This window comes from Oncorhynchus mykiss, chromosome 6 (genome assembly GCF_057628025.1).
Source record: "Oncorhynchus mykiss isolate SJ-2025 chromosome 6, ASM5762802v1, whole genome shotgun sequence".
NCBI lineage: Eukaryota > Metazoa > Chordata > Actinopteri > Salmoniformes > Salmonidae > Oncorhynchus > Oncorhynchus mykiss.
Genome location: NC_143027.1, coordinates 63,418,742 through 63,441,751, shown reverse-complemented (window position 1 = coordinate 63,441,751; position 23,010 = coordinate 63,418,742). Strand labels below are relative to the sequence as shown.

Below are 23,010 nucleotides of genomic sequence, written 5' to 3'. Positions count from 1 at the left end.
CAGAACCCCGCAGACACAACATTAATAACACGAATTACAGCACACTGCAGACACCACACCACTAACACTAATTACAGTACACTGCAGACACCACACCACTAACACAAATTACAGCACACTGCAGACACCACACAACTAACACGAATTACAGCACACTGCAGACACCACACAACTAACACTAATTACAGCACACTGCAGACACCACACACCACTAATTACAGCACACTGCAGACACCACACACCACGAACACTAATTACAGCACACTGCAGACACCACACATAACTAACACTAATCATAGCACACTGCAGACACCACACCACTAACACGAATTACAGAACACTGCAGACACCAAACCACTAACACCAATTACAGCACACTGCAGACACCACACCACTAACAAGAATTACAGCAAACTGCAGACACCACACCACTAACACGAATTACAGCACACTGCAGACACCACACCACTAACACGAAGTACAGCACACTGCAGACACCACACACCAATAACAGGAATTACAGCACACTGCTGGCACCATATAACTAACACTAATTACAGCACACTGCAGACAGCACACAACTAACACTAATTACAGCACACTGCAGATATCACACCACTAACACAAATTACAACACACTGCAGACACCACACCTCTGACACGAATTACAGCACACTGAAGACACCACATCACTAACACGAATTACAGCACACTGCAGACACCACACCTCTGACACGAATTACAGCACACTGCAGACAACACACCACTAACTCATTACAGAACCCCGCAGACACAACATTAATAACACGAATTACAGCACACTGCAGACACCACACCACTAACACTAATTACAGTACACTGCAGACACCACACCACTAACACAAATTACAGCACACTGCAGACACCACACAACTAACACGAATTACAGCACACTGCAGACACCACACAACTAACACTAATTACAGCACACTGCAGACACCACACACCACTAATTACAGCACACTGCAGACACCACACACCACAAACACTAATTACAGCACACTGCAGACACCACACATAACTAACACTAATCATAGCACACTGCAGACACCACACCACTAACACGAATTACAGAACACTGCAGACACCAAACCACTAACACCAATTACAGCACACTGCAGACACCACACCACTAACAAGAATTACAGCAAACTGCAGACACCACACCACTAACACGAATTACAGCACACTGCAGACACCACACCACTAACACGAATTACAGCACACTGCAGACACCACACACCACTAACACTAATTACAGCACACTGCAGACACCACACACCAATAACACGAATTACAGCACACTGCAGACACCACACAACTAACACTAATTACAGCACACTGCAGACACCACACACCACTAATTACAGCACACTGCAGACACCACACAGCAATAACACAAATGACAGCACACTGCAGACACCACACAACTAACACTAATTACAGCACACTGCAGACACCACACACCACTAATTACAGCACACTGCAGACACCACACATTACTAACACTAATCATAGCACACTGCAGACACCACACACCACTAACACGAATTACAGCACACTGCAGACACCACACACCACTAACACTAATTACAGCACACTGCAGAGACCACACATAACTAACACTAATTACAGCACACTGCAGACACCACACATAACTAACACTAATTACAGCACACTGCAGACACCACACACCACTAACACGAATTACAGCACACTGCAGACACCACACACCACTAACACTAATTACAGCACACTGCAGACACCACACACCACTAACACTAATAACAGCACACTGCAGACACCACACACCAATAACAGGAATTACAGCACACTGCTGGCACCACATAACTAACACTAATTACAGCACACTGCAGACACAACACACCACTAACACAAATTACAGCACAATGCAGACAGCACACAACTAACACTAATTACAGCACACTGCAGATATCACACCACTAACACAAATTACAACACACTGCAGACACCACACCTCTGACACGAATTACAGCACACTGAAGACACCACATCACTAACACGAATTACAGCACACTGCAGACACCACACCTCTGACACGAATTACAGCACACTGCAGACACCACACCACTAACTCATTACAGAACCCTGCAGACACAACATTAATAACACGAATTACAGCACACTGCAGACACCACACCACTAACACTAATTACAGTACACTGCAGACACCACACCACTAACACAAATTACAGCACACTGCAGACACCACACAACTAACACGAATTACAGCACACTGCAGACACCACACAACTAACACTAATTACAGCACACTGCAGACACCACACACCACTAATTACAGCACACTGCAGACACCACACACAACGAACACTAATTACAGCACACTGCAGACACCACACATAACTAACACTAATCATAGCACACTGCAGACACCACACCACTAACACAAATTACAGAACACTGCAGACACCAAACCACTAACACCAATTACAGCACACTGCAGACACCACACCACTAACAAGAATTACAGCAAACTGCAGACACCACACCACTAACACGAATTACAGCACACTGCAGACACCACACCACTAACACGGATTACAGCACACTGCAGACACCACACACCACTAACACTAATTACAGCACACTGCAGACACCACACACCAATAACACGAATTACAGCACACTGCAGACACCACACAACTAACACTAATTACAGCACACTGCAGACACCACACACCACTAATTACAGCACACTGCAGACACCACACACCAATAACACAAATGACAGCACACTGCAGACACCACACAACTAACACTAATTACAGCACACTGCAGACACCACACACCACTAATTACAGCACACTGCAGACACCACACATTACTAACACTAATCATAGCACACTGCAGACACCACACACCACTAACACGAATTACAGCACACTGCAGACACCACACACCACTAACACTAATTACAGCACACTGCAGAGACCACACATAACTAACACTAATTACAGCACACTGCAGACACCACACATAACTAACACTAATTACAGCACACTGCAGACACCACACACCACTAACACGAATTACAGCACACTGCAGACACCACACACCACTAACACTAATTACAGCACACTGCAGACACCACACACCACTAACACTAATAACAGCACACTGCAGACACCACACACCACTAACACTAATTACAGCACACTGCAGACACCACACATAACTAACACTAATTACAGCACACTGCAGACACCACACACCACTAAACCTAATTACAGCACACAGCTGGCACCATATAACTAACACTAATTACAGCACACAGCTGGCACCATATAACTAACACTAATTACAGCACACTGCAGACATCACACCACTAACACTAATTACAGCACACTACAGACACCACACCTCTAACACGAATTACAGCACACTGAAGACACCACATCACTAACACGAATTACAGCACACTGCAGACACCACACCTCTGACACGAATTACAGCACACTGCAGACAACACACCACTAACTCATTACAGAACCCCGCAGACACAACATTAATAACACGAATTACAGCACACTGCAGACACCACACCACTAACACTAATTACAGTACACTGCAGACACCACACCACTAACACAAATTACAGCACACTGCAGACACCACACAACTAACACGAATTACAGCACACTGCAGACACCACACAACTAACACTAATTACAGCACACTGCAGACACCACACACCACTAATTACAGCACACTGCAGACACCACACACCACAAACACTAATTACAGCACACTGCAGACACCACACATAACTAACACTAATCATAGCACACTGCAGACACCACACCACTAACACGAATTACAGAACACTGCAGACACCAAACCACTAACACCAATTACAGCACACTGCAGACACCACACCACTAACAAGAATTACAGCAAACTGCAGACACCACACCACTAACACGAATTACAGCACACTGCAGACACCACACCACTAACACGAATTACAGCACACTGCAGACACCACACACCACTAACACTAATTACAGCACACTGCAGACACCACACACCAATAACACGAATTACAGCACACTGCAGACACCACACAACTAACACTAATTACAGCACACTGCAGACACCACACACCACTAATTACAGCACACTGCAGACACCACACAGCAATAACACAAATGACAGCACACTGCAGACACCACACAACTAACACTAATTACAGCACACTGCAGACACCACACACCACTAATTACAGCACACTGCAGACACCACACATTACTAACACTAATCATAGCACACTGCAGACACCACACACCACTAACACGAATTACAGCACACTGCAGACACCACACACCACTAACACTAATTACAGCACACTGCAGAGACCACACATAACTAACACTAATTACAGCACACTGCAGACACCACACATAACTAACACTAATTACAGCACACTGCAGACACCACACACCACTAACACGAATTACAGCACACTGCAGACACCACACACCACTAACACTAATTACAGCACACTGCAGACACCACACACCACTAACACTAATAACAGCACACTGCAGACACCACACACCAATAACAGGAATTACAGCACACTGCTGGCACCACATAACTAACACTAATTACAGCACACTGCAGACACAACACACCACTAACACAAATTACAGCACAATGCAGACAGCACACAACTAACACTAATTACAGCACACTGCAGATATCACACCACTAACACAAATTACAACACACTGCAGACACCACACCTCTGACACGAATTACAGCACACTGAAGACACCACATCACTAACACGAATTACAGCACACTGCAGACACCACACCTCTGACACGAATTACAGCACACTGCAGACACCACACCACTAACTCATTACAGAACCCTGCAGACACAACATTAATAACACGAATTACAGCACACTGCAGACACCACACCACTAACACTAATTACAGTACACTGCAGACACCACACCACTAACACAAATTACAGCACACTGCAGACACCACACAACTAACACGAATTACAGCACACTGCAGACACCACACAACTAACACTAATTACAGCACACTGCAGACACCACACACCACTAATTACAGCACACTGCAGACACCACACACAACGAACACTAATTACAGCACACTGCAGACACCACACATAACTAACACTAATCATAGCACACTGCAGACACCACACCACTAACACAAATTACAGAACACTGCAGACACCAAACCACTAACACCAATTACAGCACACTGCAGACACCACACCACTAACAAGAATTACAGCAAACTGCAGACACCACACCACTAACACGAATTACAGCACACTGCAGACACCACACCACTAACACGGATTACAGCACACTGCAGACACCACACACCACTAACACTAATTACAGCACACTGCAGACACCACACACCAATAACACGAATTACAGCACACTGCAGACACCACACAACTAACACTAATTACAGCACACTGCAGACACCACACACCACTAATTACAGCACACTGCAGACACCACACACCAATAACACAAATGACAGCACACTGCAGACACCACACAACTAACACTAATTACAGCACACTGCAGACACCACACACCACTAATTACAGCACACTGCAGACACCACACATTACTAACACTAATCATAGCACACTGCAGACACCACACACCACTAACACGAATTACAGCACACTGCAGACACCACACACCACTAACACTAATTACAGCACACTGCAGAGACCACACATAACTAACACTAATTACAGCACACTGCAGACACCACACATAACTAACACTAATTACAGCACACTGCAGACACCACACACCACTAACACGAATTACAGCACACTGCAGACACCACACACCACTAACACTAATTACAGCACACTGCAGACACCACACACCACTAACACTAATAACAGCACACTGCAGACACCACACACCACTAACACTAATTACAGCACACTGCAGACACCACACATAACTAACACTAATTACAGCACACTGCAGACACCACACACCACTAAACCTAATTACAGCACACAGCTGGCACCATATAACTAACACTAATTACAGCACACAGCTGGCACCATATAACTAACACTAATTACAGCACACTGCAGACATCACACCACTAACACTAATTACAGCACACTACAGACACCACACCTCTAACACGAATTACAGCACACTGCAGACACCACACCACTAACACTAATTACAGCGCACTGCAGACACCATACCACTAACACTAATTACAGCACACTGCAGATACCACACCACTAACATGAATTACAGCACACTGCAGACACCACACCTCTAACACGAATTACAGCACACTGCAGACACCACACTACTAACACTAATTACAGCACACTGCAGACACCACACCACTAACACTAATTACAGCACACTGCAGACACCACACATAACTAACACTAATTACAGCACACTGCAGACACCACACATAACTAACACTAATTACAGCACACTGCAGACACCACACATAACTAACACTAATTACAGCACACTGCAGACACCACACACCACTAACACGAATTACAGCACACTGTAGACATCACACCACTAACACTAATTAGAGCGCACTGCAGACAGTACTAACACTAATTACAGCACACTGCAGACACCATACCACGAACACTAATTACAGCACACTGCAGATACCACACCACTAACATGAATTACAGCACACTGCAGACACCACACCTCCAACACGAATTACAGCACACTGCAGACACCACACTACTAACACTAATTACAACACACTGCAGACACCACAACACTAACACTAATTACAGCACACTGCAGATACCACACCACTAACATGAATTACAGTACACTGCAGACACCACACCTCTAACATGAATTACAGCACACTGCAGACACCACACTACTAACACTAATTACAGCACACTGCAGACACCACAACACTAACACTAATTACAGCACACTGCAGGCACCACACACCACTAACACTAATTACAGCACACTGCAGACACCACACATAACTAACACTAATTACAGCACACTGCAGACACCACACATAACTAACACTAATTACAGCACACTGCAGACACCACACACCACTAACACGAATTACAGCACACTGCAGACACCACACACCACTAACACTAATTACAGCACACTGCAGACACCACACACCACTAACACTAATTACAGCACACTGCAGACACCACACATAACTAACACTAATTACAGCACACTGCAGACACCAAACATAACTAACACTAATTACAGCACACTGCAGACACCACACATAACTAAAACTAATTACAGCACACTGCAGACACCACACACCACTAACACGAATTACAGCACACTGCAGACACCACACACCACTAACACTAATTACAGCACACTGCAGACACCAAACACCACTAACACTAATAACAGCACACTGCAGACACCACACACCACTAACACTAATTACAGCACACTGCAGACACCACACATAACTAACACTAATTACAGCACACTGCAGGCACCACACACCACTAACATGAATTACAGCACACTGCAGACACCACACCTCTAACACGAATTACAGCACACTGCAGACACCACACTACTAACACTAATTACAGCACACTGCAGACACCACACCACTAACACTAATTACAGCACACTGCAGACACCACACATAACTAACACTAATTACAGCACACTGCAGACACCACACATAACTAACACTAATTACAGCACACTGCAGACACCACACATAACTAACACTAATTACAGCACACTGCAGACACCACACACCACTAACACGAATTACAGCACACTGTAGACATCACACCACTAACACTAATTAGAGCGCACTGCAGACAGTACTAACACTAATTACAGCACACTGCAGACACCATACCACGAACACTAATTACAGCACACTGCAGATACCACACCACTAACATGAATTACAGCACACTGCAGACACCACACCTCCAACACGAATTACAGCACACTGCAGACACCACACTACTAACACTAATTACAACACACTGCAGACACCACAACACTAACACTAATTACAGCACACTGCAGATACCACACCACTAACATGAATTACAGTACACTGCAGACACCACACCTCTAACATGAATTACAGCACACTGCAGACACCACACTACTAACACTAATTACAGCACACTGCAGACACCACAACACTAACACTAATTACAGCACACTGCAGGCACCACACACCACTAACACTAATTACAGCACACTGCAGACACCACACATAACTAACACTAATTACAGCACACTGCAGACACCACACATAACTAACACTAATTACAGCACACTGCAGACACCACACACCACTAACACGAATTACAGCACACTGCAGACACCACACACCACTAACACTAATTACAGCACACTGCAGACACCACACACCACTAACACTAATTACAGCACACTGCAGACACCACACATAACTAACACTAATTACAGCACACTGCAGACACCACACATAACTAACACTAATTACAGCACACTGCAGACACCACACATAACTAAAACTAATTACAGCACACTGCAGACACCACACACCACTAACACGAATTACAGCACACTGCAGACACCACACACCACTAACACTAATTACAGCACACTGCAGACACCAAACACCACTAACACTAATAACAGCACACTGCAGACACCACACACCACTAACACTAATTACAGCACACTGCAGACACCACACATAACTAACACTAATTACAGCACACTGCAGGCACCACACACCACTAACATGAATTACAGCACACTGCAGACACCACACCTCTAACACGAATTACAGCACACTGCAGACACCACACTACTAACACTAATTACAGCACACTGCAGACACCACACCACTAACACTAATTACAGCACACTGCAGACACCACACATAACTAACACTAATTACAGCACACTGCAGACACCACACATAACTAACACTAATTACAGCACACTGCAGACACCACACATAACTAACACTAATTACAGCACACTGCAGACACCACACACCACTAACACGAATTACAGCACACTGTAGACATCACACCACTAACACTAATTAGAGCGCACTGCAGACAGTACTAACACTAATTACAGCACACTGCAGACACCATACCACGAATACTAATTACAGCACACTGCAGATACCACACCACTAACATGAATTACAGCACACTGCAGACACCACACCTCCAACACGAATTACAGCACACTGCAGACACCACACTACTAACACTAATTACAACACACTGCAGACACCACAACACTAACACTAATTACAGCACACTGCAGATACCACACCACTAACATGAATTACAGTACACTGCAGACACCACACCTCTAACATGAATTACAGCACACTGCAGACACCACACTACTAACACTAATTACAGCACACTGCAGACACCACAACACTAACACTAATTACAGCACACTGCAGGCACCACACACCACTAACACTAATTACAGCACACTGCAGACACCACACATAACTAACACTAATTACAGCACACTGCAGACACCACACATAACTAACACTAATTACAGCACACTGCAGACACCACACACCACTAACACGAATTACAGCACACTGCAGACACCACACACCACTAACACTAATTACAGCACACTGCAGACACCACACACCACTAACACTAATTACAGCACACTGCAGACACCACACATAACTAACACTAATTACAGCACACTGCAGACACCACACATAACTAACACTAATTACAGCACACTGCAGACACCACACATAACTAAAACTAATTACAGCACACTGCAGACACCACACACCACTAACACGAATTACAGCACACTGCAGACACCACACACCACTAACACTAATTACAGCACACTGCAGACACCAAACACCACTAACACTAATAACAGCACACTGCAGACACCACACCTCCAACACGAATTACAGCACACTGCAGACACCACACTACTAACACTAATTACAACACACTGCAGACACCACAACACTAACACTAATTACAGCACACTGCAGATACCACACCACTAACATGAATTACAGTACACTGCAGACACCACACCTCTAACATGAATTACAGCACACTGCAGACACCACACTACTAACACTAATTACAGCACACTGCAGACACCACAACACTAACACTAATTACAGCACACTGCAGGCACCACACACCACTAACACTAATTACAGCACACTGCAGACACCACACATAACTAACACTAATTACAGCACACTGCAGACACCACACATAACTAACACTAATTACAGCACACTGCAGACACCACACACCACTAACACGAATTACAGCACACTGCAGACACCACACACCACTAACACTAATTACAGCACACTGCAGACACCACACACCACTAACACTAATTACAGCACACTGCAGACACCACACATAACTAACACTAATTACAGCACACTGCAGACACCACACATAACTAACACTAATTACAGCACACTGCAGACACCACACATAACTAAAACTAATTACAGCACACTGCAGACACCACACACCACTAACACGAATTACAGCACACTGCAGACACCACACACCACTAACACTAATTACAGCACACTGCAGACACCAAACACCACTAACACTAATAACAGCACACTGCAGACACCACACACCACTAACACTAATTACAGCACACTGCAGACACCACACATAACTAACACTAATTACAGCACACTGCAGACACCACACACCACTAAACCTAATTACAGCACACAGCTGGCACCATATAACTAACACTAATTACAGCACACAGCTGGCACCATATAACTAACACGAATTACAGCACACTGCAGACACCACATCACTAACACTAATTACAGCACACTGCAGACACCACACAACTAACACTAATTACAGCACACTCTAGACATCACACCACTAACACTAATTAGAGCGCACTGCAGACAGTACTAACACTAATTACAGCACACTGCAGACACCATACCACTAACACTAATTACAGCACACTGCAGATACCACACCACTAACATGAATTACAGCACACTGCAGACACCACACCTCTAACACGAATTACAGCACACTGCAGACACCACACTACGAACACTAATTACAACACACTGCAGACACCACACCACTAATTACAGCACACTGCAGGCACCACACACCACTAACACTAATTACAGCACACTGCAGGCACCACATCACTAACACAAATTACAGCACACTGCAGACACCACATGCATAACACAAATTACAGCACACTGCAGAAACCACACCACTAACAATAATTACAGAACACTGCAGACACCACACCACTAACACTAATTACAGCACACTGCAGACAGCACACACCACTAACACAAATCACAGAACACTGAAGACACCACTAACACTAATTACAGCACACACCACTAACACTTGTTACAGCACACACCACTAACACAAATCACAGAACACTGAAGACACCACTAACGCGAATTACAGCACACAGCAGACACTACACCACTAACACTAATTACAGCACACTGCAGATACCACATCACTAACACTAGTTACAGCACACTGCAGACACCAATATCACTAACACTAATTACAGCACACTGCAGACACCACACACCACTAATACTAATTACAGCACAGTGCAGACACCACACCACTAACACTAATTACAGCACACACCACTAACACAAATCACAGAACACTGAAGACACCACTAATACTAATTACAGCACACTGCAGACACCATACCACTAACACTAATTACAGCACACTGAAGACACCAATATCACTAACACTATATACAGCACACTGCAAACACCACATTACTAACACAAATTACAGCACACTGCAGACACAACACACCACTTACACAAATCAAGGAACACTGAAGACACCACTATAACACTAATTACAGCACACTGCAGACACCATACCACTAACACTAATTACAGCACACTGCAGACACCACACCACTAACACTAATTACAGCACACTGCAGGCACCACACACCACTAACACTAATTACAGCACACTGCAGACACGACACACCACTAACACTAATTACAGCACACTGCAGACACGACACACCACTAACACTAATTACAGCACACTGCAGACATGACACACCACTAACACTAATTACAGCACACTGCAGACACGACACACCACTAACACTAATTACAGCACACTGCAGACACCAATATCACAAACACTAATTACAGCACACTGCAGACACGACACACCACTAACACTAATTACAGCAAACTGCAAGCACCACATCACTAACAACACACTGACTGACTGGCTCCACGCATGTCCTCAATGCACCACTACCACCAACATACGGCCCACTGACTGGATGGATCCTCACACGTCCACAAGCAAAGAGACACATCAGAAATTCAGGCAGCATTCTCAAGCCATGCTGCTATTATATATGAAACCAATGGTTGGCAGCACATTGCAGACTCAATGCATACATTTTACATCCCATTCTCAGGCTGCCCACCAGACTAGGAGCTACTGTAAATCCACAATGAGCAGAGGCTACGAACACAGGTTTGAATGTAGTCTAACATGACAGGCTATTAGATCCCCCTTTTAGGCATCTCAGAGACTCTGATAGTGATTTCTGTCATAAGCCATCTGGAAAGAGAAATTCATTACACAGCTGAGCAACTCTGAGAAAACATTGTATGGTGATTGTGTCTAACATGGCAAAAATGTCAAATTAGAGAATTATACACATGAGGTTCGTAGCAGTGAGAGGTTCTCTTCTCTCTGTCCTGAGGAGAATGGTGATGATAGTGACTACTGAGTAGGAGTGACACATGGTTCATTGCATACTACAGTGGCTTGCGAAAGTATTCACCCCCCTTGGCATTTTTCCTATTTTGTTGCCTTACAATTAAAATTGATATTTGGAGGGTTTGTATAATTTGATTTACACAACATGTCTACCACTTTGAAGATGCTAAATATGTATTGTGAAATAAACAAGAAATAAGACAAAAAAACAGAAAACCTGAGTGTGCATAACTATTCACCCTCCCAAAGTCAATACTTTGTAGAGCCACCTTTTGCAGCAATTACAGCTGCAAATCTCTTGGGGTATGTCTCTATAAGCTTGGCACATCTAGCCACTGGGATTTTTGCACATTCTTCAAAGAAAAACTGTTCCAGCTCCTTCAAGTTGGATGGGTTCCGCTGGTGTACAGCAATCTTTAAGTCATACCTCAGATTCTCAATTGGATTGAGGTCTGGGCTTTGACTGGGCCATTCCAAGACATTTAAATGTTTCCCATTAAACCATTTGAGTGTTGCTTTAGCAGTATGCTTAGGGTCATTGTCCTGTTGGAAGGTGAACCTCCGTCCCAGTCTCAAATATCTGGAAGACTGAAACAGGTGTCCCTCAAGAATTTCCCTGTATTTAGTGCCATCCATCATTCCTTCAATTCTGACCATTTTCCCAGTCTCTGCCGAGGAAAAACATCCGCACAGCATGATGCTGCCACCACCATGCTTCACTGTGGGGATGGTGTTCTCGAGGTGATGAGATGTGTTGGGTTTGCACAATAAATAGCATTTTTCTTGATGGACAAAAAGCTCCATTTTAGTCTCATCTGACCAGAGTACCTTCTTCCATATGTTTTGGGAGTCCCCCACGTGCCTTTTGGCGAACACCAAACGTGTTTGCATATTTTTTTCTTTAAGCAACGGCTTTTTTTCTGGCCACTCTTCCATGAAGCCAAGCTCTGTGGAGTGTATGGCTTAAAGTGGTCCTATGGACAGATACTCCAATCTCCGCTGTGTAGTTTTGCAGCTCCTTCAGGGTTATCTCTGGTCTCATTTTTGCCTCTATGATTAATGCCCTCCTTGCCTGGTCTGTGATTTTTGGTGGGCAGCCCTCTCTTGGCAGGTTTGTTGTGGTGCCATATTCTTTCCATTTTTTAATAATGGATTTAATGGTGCTCTGTGGGATGTTCAAAGTTTCTGTCTGATATTTTTTTGTAACCCAACCCTGATCAGTACTTCTCCACAACTTTGTCCCTATCCTGTTTGGAGAGCTCCTTGGTCTTCATGGTGCCGCTTGCTTGGTGGTGCCGCCTGCTTAGTGGTGTTGCAGACTCTGGGGCCTTTCAGAACAGGTGTATATATACTGAGATCATGTGACAGATCATGTGACACTTAGTTAAATAAAGTCCACCTGTGTGCAATCTAACTATGTGACTTCTGAAATGAATTGGTTGCACCAGATCTTATTTAGGGGCTTCATAGCAAAGGGGATGAATACATATGCACGCACCACTTTTCTGTTTTAAATTCTTTTGACTTTTTTTGAAACAAGTAATTTTTAAAATTTCACTTCACCACATTGGACTATTTTGTGTATGTCCGTTACATGAAATCCAAATAAAAATCAATTTAAATTACAGGTTGTAATGCAACAAAATAGGAATAACGCCAAGGGGATGAATACTCTGCAAGGCACTGTTTAAGGACCTACAACATAGCTGTTTCTGAAGACAGTATAGTGTTTTTGATACAACCCTCCGGCATTACAAACAAAGAAAAACAACTACTTATGAGGAATTAAAACTCATTGTAAAGATGCCTGAGCACACACATATCTGTCATTTCTGTGCTGCTTGAAGCATTTCAGCCCATTTTTTTTCAGCCTATTACCTATTTCTGCTCTCCTGCGTCTGACTTCACAGCCACCCATATGGAGTCAGCAGGAGCAAGTGCCCCTGGTATAGGGGTCGAGGAGCGCGTCCTGGAGCAAGAGGCGATGATCCACCATCTCGGTGCCACCATGGACCGCTGGGAGAGACAGGGAGTTCCTCCAGCGCCTCCCCCGGCACAACAGGGGCCTCCACTACTCACTCCCCCTGCACCCGGTTCCAGTGGGATTCGCCTCACCCTCCCCGGGGAGTATGATGGGACGGCTGCCCTTTGCCAGGGTTTCCTGCTGCAGTTGGAGTTGTACTTGGCAACCGTCCACCCGGCTCCTTCGTGCCGTGAGAGGGTGTCCGCCCTCGTCTCCTGTCTCTCGGGGAAAGCCCTAGTGTCGGCCAATGCCGTCCGGGTGGAAGGAGATGCGGTGCTGGACCACTTTGAGGATTTCCCCCGTCGTTTCCGGGTGAGAGCAGAGCGGCGGGTGAACTTCCAACAGTCCGTCTCCTTCCAAGGGTACCACATTTCCACCTCAGGCGTGAAGATGGAGAGTGACCGCACCTCAGCGGTGCGTAATTGGCCGACTCCCACCACGGTAAAGGAGGTGCAGCGGTTTCTAGGGTTTGCCAATTACTACCGGAGGTTTATCTGGGGTTTTGGTCAGGTAGCGGCTCCCATTACCTCACTGCTGAAGGTGAGGCCGGTACGTTTGCAGTGGTCGGCTGAGGTGGACAGGGCCTTTGGTCACCTGAGGGCTCAGTTTACCTCGTGTGCTGCCCCATCCGGATCCTTCTTTGGCATTCATAGTGGAGGTGGACGCGTCCGAGGCTGGGATAGGAGCCGTGCTCTCTCAGCGCTCGGGTAACTGCCACCAAAACTCTGCCACTGTGCCTTCTTCTCGAGGAAGCTCAGCCCAGCAGAGCGAAACTATGATGTGGGGGACCGGGAGCTGTTGGCTGTCGTCAAGGCTTTGAAGGCGTGGCGACATTGACTTGAGGGGGCTAAACACCCCTTTCTCATCTGGACAGACCACCGCAATCTGGAGTACATCCGGGCGGCGAGGAGACTGAACCCTCGCCAGGCTAGGTGGGCCATGTTTTTCACCCATTTTGTTTACACCCTTCTTACAGACTAGGTTTCCAGAACGCCAAGGCAGACGCATTGTCCCGGCTGTATGACACAGAGGAGCGGCCCATGTATCCCACCCCCATACTCCCGGCCTCCTGCCTGGTGGCGCCGGTAGTGTGGGAGCTGGACACGGACATTGAGCAGGCGTTGCATGCAGAGCCCGCTCCCCTCCAGTGTCCCCTGGGCATCTGTATGTCCGTCAGCTGTCCGTGACCGGCTGATCTATTGGGCCCACACGTCACCCTCCTCTGGACATCCAGGCATCGGTCAAACGGTGCGCTGTCTTGTTGGAGTGGGAAGTACTGGTGGCCCACTTTGGCTAACGATGTGAGGGTTTATGTTTCCTCCTGCTCGGTGTGCGCCCAGTGTAAGGCTCCTAGGCACCTGTCCAGAGGTAAGCTACACCCCTTACCCGTTCCACAGCGGCCATGGTCACACCTGTCGATCGATTTCCTGACCGATCTCCCCCATCACAGGAAAACACCACGATCCTGGTCGTTGTGGATCGTTTCTCTAAGTCCTGCCGTCTCCTCTCTCTGCCTGGTCTCCCTACGGCCCTACAGACTGCGGAGGCCTTGTTTACACACGTCTTCCGGCACTACGGGGTGCCTGAGAACATAGTGTCTGATCGGGGTCCCCAGTTCACTTTGAGGGTCTGGAGGGCGTTCATGGAACGTCTGGGACTCTCGATCAGCCTTTCCTCGGGTTTACACCCCGAGAGTAACGGGCAGGTGGAAAGAGTAAACCAGGATGTGGGTAGGTTTCTGAGGTCTTATTGCCAGGACCGGCCGGGGGACTAGGCAGCGTTCTTGCCCTGGGCAGAGATGGCCCAGAACTCGCCTAACCTCTCCCCCTTCCAGTGCGTACTGGGGTATCAGCCAGTTCTGGCTCCTTGGCATCAGAGTCAGACCGAGGCTCCTGCGGTGGACGACTGGTTCCAGCGCACGGAGGAAACATGGGATGCCGCCCATGTTCACCTTCAGTGCGCCGTGCTGCGCCAGAAAGCCGGCGCAGACCGTCACCGCAGTGAGCCCCCAAAACCTGCCCCTCCGCCTGTCCTGCCGGAAGCTGGGTCGGCGTTTTGTGGGGCCATTTAAAGTCCTGAGGAGACTGAACGAGGTGAGTTACAGGTTACAACTCCCCCCGATTACCGTATTAACCCCTCGTTCCATGTGTCTCTCTTCAGGCCGGTGGTGGCTGGCCCGCTCCAGGAGTCTGAGGTGCGGGAGGTTCCTCCGCCCCCTCTGGACATCGAGGGGGCCCCAGCGTACTCCGTTCGATCCATACTGGATTCGAGACATCGTGCAAGGGACCTTCAGTACCTCGTGGGGTACGGTCCGGAGGAGATATGCTGCGTTCCTGTGGAGGACGTGTCGGACCCTTCAATGCTGCTGGAGTTCCACCATCTCCAGCATCACCCTGCACCTTGCCCTCCGGGTCGTCCCTGAGGTCGGTGTCGGTGCGCTTCTGGAGCCGCGCGTCAAGGGCGGGTACTGTCACGACTTCCACCAAAGTCGTTTCCTCTCGTTGTTCGGGAGGTGTTTGGCGGTCGGCGTCACTGGTCTTCTAGCCATCGTCGATCCACTTTTCTTTTTCCATTTGTTTGTCTTGTTTTCCTACACCCCTGGTTTCCATTTCCCTCATTAAGTGCTGTGTATTTATCCCTCTGTTCCCCCATGTCCTTGTGTGGAATTGTTTGTTTGTAAGTGCTTGTGCACTATGTTACTGTTGCGCGTCGAGTTTTGTACCCATGTATGTTCTTTTTTTATTGACGTTGGTTTTTAAATTAAACTGCACCGATTATTACCTATTTCTGCTCTCCTGTGTGTGACTTCACTGCCACCAGTTCCACAACCCTTACAGTCACCTAGTAAAATCCTACTTGAGTAAAAGTAAAAAAGTGTTTGGTTTTAAATATACTTAAAACTTCTTATGGCTGGGGGCAGTATTGAGTAGCTTGGATAAATAAGGTGCCAAGAGTAAACTGCCTGCTACTCATGCCCAGTTGCTAATATATGCATATTATTTAGATTTGCATAGAAAACACTCTAAAGTTTCTAAAACTGTTTGAATGATGTCTGTGAGTATAACATAACTCATATGGCAGGCAAAAACCTGAGAAAAAATCCAACCAGGAAGTGGGAAATCTGAGGTTTGTAGTTTTTCAACTCATTCCCTATGGAACATACAGTGGGATATTGGTCATATTGCACTTCCTAAGGCTTCCACTTGATGTCAAGTCTTTAGAACCTTGTTTGATGCTTCTACTGTGCAGTGGAGGCGAATGAAAGGGGATTGAGTCAGAGGTCTGGCAGAGTGCCACGAGCTCAGTCTCGCGCGCTCACGTGAGAGTTAGCTCTGTTCCATTGCAATTCTAAAGATAAAGGAATTCTCCAATTGGAACATTATTGAAGCTTTATGTTAAAAACATCCTAAAGATTGATTCTATACTTCGTTTGACATGTTTCTACGAACTGTAATATGACTTTTCGTCTGAACTTTCACATGGACTTGCCCACATGTCGTGAGTTTGGATTGTGTACTGAACGCGCAAACAAAAAGGAGGTATTTCGACATAAATTATGAACTTTATCGAACAAATCAAACATTTATTGTGGAACTGGGATTCCTGGGAGTGCATTCTGATGAAGATCATCAAAGGTAAGTAAATATTTATAATGCTATTTCTGACTTCTGTTGACTACACAACAACTTCTGTTGACTACACTCTGAGCGCTGTACTCAGATTATTGCATGGTGTGCTTTTTCTGTAAAGCTTTTTTGAAATCTGATACAGCGGTTGCATTAAGGAGACGTTTATCTAAAGTTCCATGTATAACACTTGTATTTTCATCAACATTTATGATGAGTATTTCTGTAAATTGATGTGGCTCTCTGCAAAATCACCGGATGTTTTTGGAACTACTGAACATAACGTGCCAATGTATACTGAGATTTTTGTATATAAATATGAACTTTATCGAACAAAACATACATGTATTGTGTAACATGAAGTCCTATGAGTGTCATCTGATGAAGATCATCAAAGGTTAGTGATTAATTTCTCTATTTCTGCTTTTTGTGACTCCTCTCTTTGGCTGGGAAAATGGCTGTGTTTTTCTGTGACTCGGCACTCACCTAACATAATCGTTTGTGGTGCTTTCGCCGTAAAGCCTATTTGAAATCGGACACTGTGGTGGGATTAACAAGAAGTGTATCTTTAAAATGGTGTAAAATACTTGTATGTTTGAGGAATTTTAATTATGAGATTTCTGTTTGTTTGAATTTGGCGCCCTGCACTTTCACTGGCTGTTGTCATATCGATCCCGTTAGCGGGATCTCAGCCCAAAGAGGTTATTAAGTAGCAAAAGTAAATGTAATTGCTAAAATATACTTAAGTATGAAAAGTAAAAGTATAAATCATTTCAAATTCCTTATATTAAGAAAACCAGACGGCACGATTTTCTTGTTTTTTACATTTATGGATAGCCAGGGGCACATTCCAACACTCAGACATAATTTACAAACAAAGCATTTGTGTTTAGTGTGTCCACCAGATCAGATGCAGTAGGGATGACCAGGGATTTTCTCTTTAAGTGAGTAAATTAGACAAATTTCCTGTCCTGCTAAGCATTCAAAATGTAAAGACTACTTTTGGGTGTCATGTATTATATTCTTTAGGAATGTAATGGAGTAAAAGTAAAAGTTAACAAAAATATAAATAGTAAAGTAAAGTACAGATACCCCCAAAAACTATTTAAGTAGTACTTCAAAGTAAATTTACTTAAGTACTTTACTGTAAGGTCCTGGGTGTCGTGAGGGTGAAATCAGGCGCAGGAAAGCAGAGAGTTCAATAAAGTGTTACTTTAATGCACACACGGTGAATCACGGCCACCCCACTTTCGGGTGCTCAAACCAAATGCCCCAGACACAGGGAACGAAAACAGTCTAGCACTAAATACACGAACACGTAATCTATAGCAAACACCAGGGTTACAACCATCAATCCCGCACAAAGAAACAGGCGGGCCGGCAGACTAATAAAGCCTCACTAATTACAACCAACTCATAAACAGGTGTACTCAATAAACACATAAGAATCAGTGGCAGCTAGTAGGTCGGCGACAACGACCGCCGAGCGCCACCCGAACGGGAAGGGGAGCCACCTTCGGTCGGAGTCGTGACATTTACACCACTGAAAACTAGTTGCCCTGGAGAGGGCTTGGCAAATATGTGGGCAAATATCCCCTCCGAGAAGGTTAGGTCAGATCAGGAAGTTAGAGTTAGACTATCACTCACCACCAAAGAGAGAGGCCTCTTCCATGACACCACTCCTATCAGTCCAGACAGCAGCACCTGAAAGAGAACAACACTATAGGTCAGTGGAAGGGAAGAAAACGCAGTACAACAGTTAGGATAACCAACATGGTCATGAACAGTCCCCGCATGTGAAAGAAAGGGGAAAGACAGACATGGGTACTAGGTTTTTCCGTATGGTTCACTATGGTGTGATCTTGGATTGTGATGATATCTCCTTGGTGTGAGTTGACACATCACAGTATCACAGTAAAAAAAATGAACTTCATATCTGGTGTTCTATTTGCCTCCAGCATTCTGTTTCTCTACATTCTCTCTCCTTCACCCTCCTTCACCCACCATTAACCAACAACACTCCCCCACCCACCTAGCTTCTCTCACTCACCCCCTCTCCATCACCTCTCTTTTACACACTAGCCTCTCTCTGAATCCCCGAGTTCAGCTGGAAAGACATCAGACCTACAGGCAGCCTTTCATGAACAAGGGCAAACCAATCCCCTCTATTGTTATAGCCATCTTGACTTGTTTATGTCTTTGGCTGATACTCAAAAATAAAAAAAAATACTGAAAACACACTGAAGCAGACGGTGAGTGACGATACGCACTGGAGAGCGCCCACTCCAACACTGTCCCCTCATTTTACACAAACACAGATTGCAAATGCTAATGTTTGTTTATGTTGCTAACCTTTTCAGGCATATTCCTGTTGTTACTAACATGCATTGCGTTGTTCTAACATGCATTGCGGTTGTTACATAAAAATCACATATGAGTAAAACATTTGATTGTTTATTATTAGTTTAAAGTTACTTTGTATCGCTGACCTGAACTGCTTTGGGGAGCGTCACATCTGCATATTCAATCATTTCAATTTTCTCAGTTGAGGGGTATTTTCCTAATATCATTATTCTTTGAATGCGTATGTCCTAATATTTGTGACATGCATTATGTAATGGCCATTGTCCATATTCCTTAGTTCCAGCTCACCTTCTGCACCTGCACATAAATACCACCATTTTGCACCTGATTCCGTCAGACTACTGGGGCTGTGCGCCCGTTGACAAAACTGCCTGGGATCTAGTGTTACGGTGAGTGAATGAGGACCCAAAAGCGAACTAACTTAAACAGAGCTTCTTTAATAACCAAACGTAGGTAGGCTCAGATAGACCGGCAGATTCCGACAGGACAGGACAAGGTTACAGCAAACAGGACGATAGTCTGGTTCAGGCATGAAACACAACAAACAAGAATCCGACAAGGACAGGAACAAAAACAGAGAGAGATATAGGGACCTAATCAGAGGGAAAAAGGGAACAGGTGGGAAACGGGGTGAATGGGTAGTTAGGAGGAGACAAGGCACAGCTGGGGGAAAGAGGGGGAGAAAAGGTAACCTAACAACGACCAGCAGAGGGAGACAGGGTGAAGGGAAAGGACAGAAACACACAACATGACAATACATGACAGTACCCCCCCACTCACCGAGCGCCTCCTGGCGCACTCGAGGAGGAAACCTGGCGGCAACGGAGGAAATCCTCGATCAGCGCACGGTCCAGCACGTCCCGAGAGGGAACCCAACTCCTCTCCTCAGGACCGTACCCCTCCCAATCAACGAGGTACTGGTGACCACGGCCCCGAGGACGCATGTCCAAAATCCTGCGGACCCTGTAGATGGGTGCGCCCTCGACAAGGATGGGGGGGGGGGGGAAGACGAGCGGGGGCGCGAAGAACGGGCTTAATACAGGAGACATGGAAGACCGGGTGGACGCGACGAAGGTATCGCGGAAGAAGAAGTCGAACTGCGACAGGATTAATGACCCGAGAAATACGGAACGGACCAATGAACCGCGGGGTCAACTTGCGAGAAGCCGTCTTAAGGGGAAGGTTCTGAGTGGAGAGCCAAACTCTCTGACCGCGACAATATCTAGGACTCTTAGTTCTACGCTTATTAGCAGCCCTCACAGTCTGCGTCCTATAACGGCAAAGTGCAGACCTGACCCTCTTCCAGGTGCGCTCGCAACGTTGGACAAAAGCCTGAGCGGAGGGGACGCTGGACTCGGCGAACTGAGATGAGAACAGAGGAGGCTGGTACCCGAGGCTACTCTGAAAAGGAGATAGCCCGGTCGCAGACGAAGGAAGCGAGTTGTGGGCGTATTCTGCCCAGGGGAGCTGTTCTGACCAAGACGCAGGGTTGCGAAAAGAAAGACTGCGTAAGATGCGACCAATAGTCTGATTGGCCCGTTCTGCTTGACCGTTAGACTGGGGGTGAAAGCCGGAAGAGAGACTGACGGAAGCCCCAATCAAACGGCAAAACTCCCTCCAAAATTGAGACGTGAATTGCGGACCTCTGTCCGAAACGACGTCTGACGGAAGGCCATGAATTCTGAAAACATTCTCGATGATGATTTGTGCCGTCTCTTTAGCAGAAGGAAGCTTAGCAAGGGGAATGAAATGAGCCGCCTTAGAGAACCTATCGACAACCGTAAGAATAACAGTCTTCCCCGCTGACGAAGGCAGTCCGGTGACAAAATCTAAGGCGATGTGAGACCACGGTCGAGAGGGAATGGGAAGCGGCCTGAGACGGCCGGCAGGAGGGGAGTTACCGGACTTAGTCTGCGCGCAGACCGAACAAGCAGCCACGAAACGACGCGTGTCATGCTCCCGGGTGGGCCACCAAAAACGCTGGCGAATGGAAGCAAGCGTACCCCGAACGCCAGGGTGGCCGGCTAACTTGGCAGAGTGAGCCCACTG

General features: G+C 46.0%; 1 protein-coding gene across 2 annotated transcripts in view; it reads right to left on the bottom strand.

The window, feature by feature from the left end:
* Positions 1–23,010, bottom strand: part of entrep2 (endosomal transmembrane epsin interactor 2) — a 146,942-nt gene that overhangs the window by 66,510 nt on the left and 57,422 nt on the right. For both annotated transcript variants that reach the window (XM_036980675.2, XM_090238529.1), the window contains exon 2: positions 20,245–20,301. In XM_036980675.2, the coding sequence (XP_036836570.2) occupies positions 20,245–20,301 (57 nt within the window). The remainder of the gene's footprint in view (positions 1–20,244; positions 20,302–23,010) is intronic.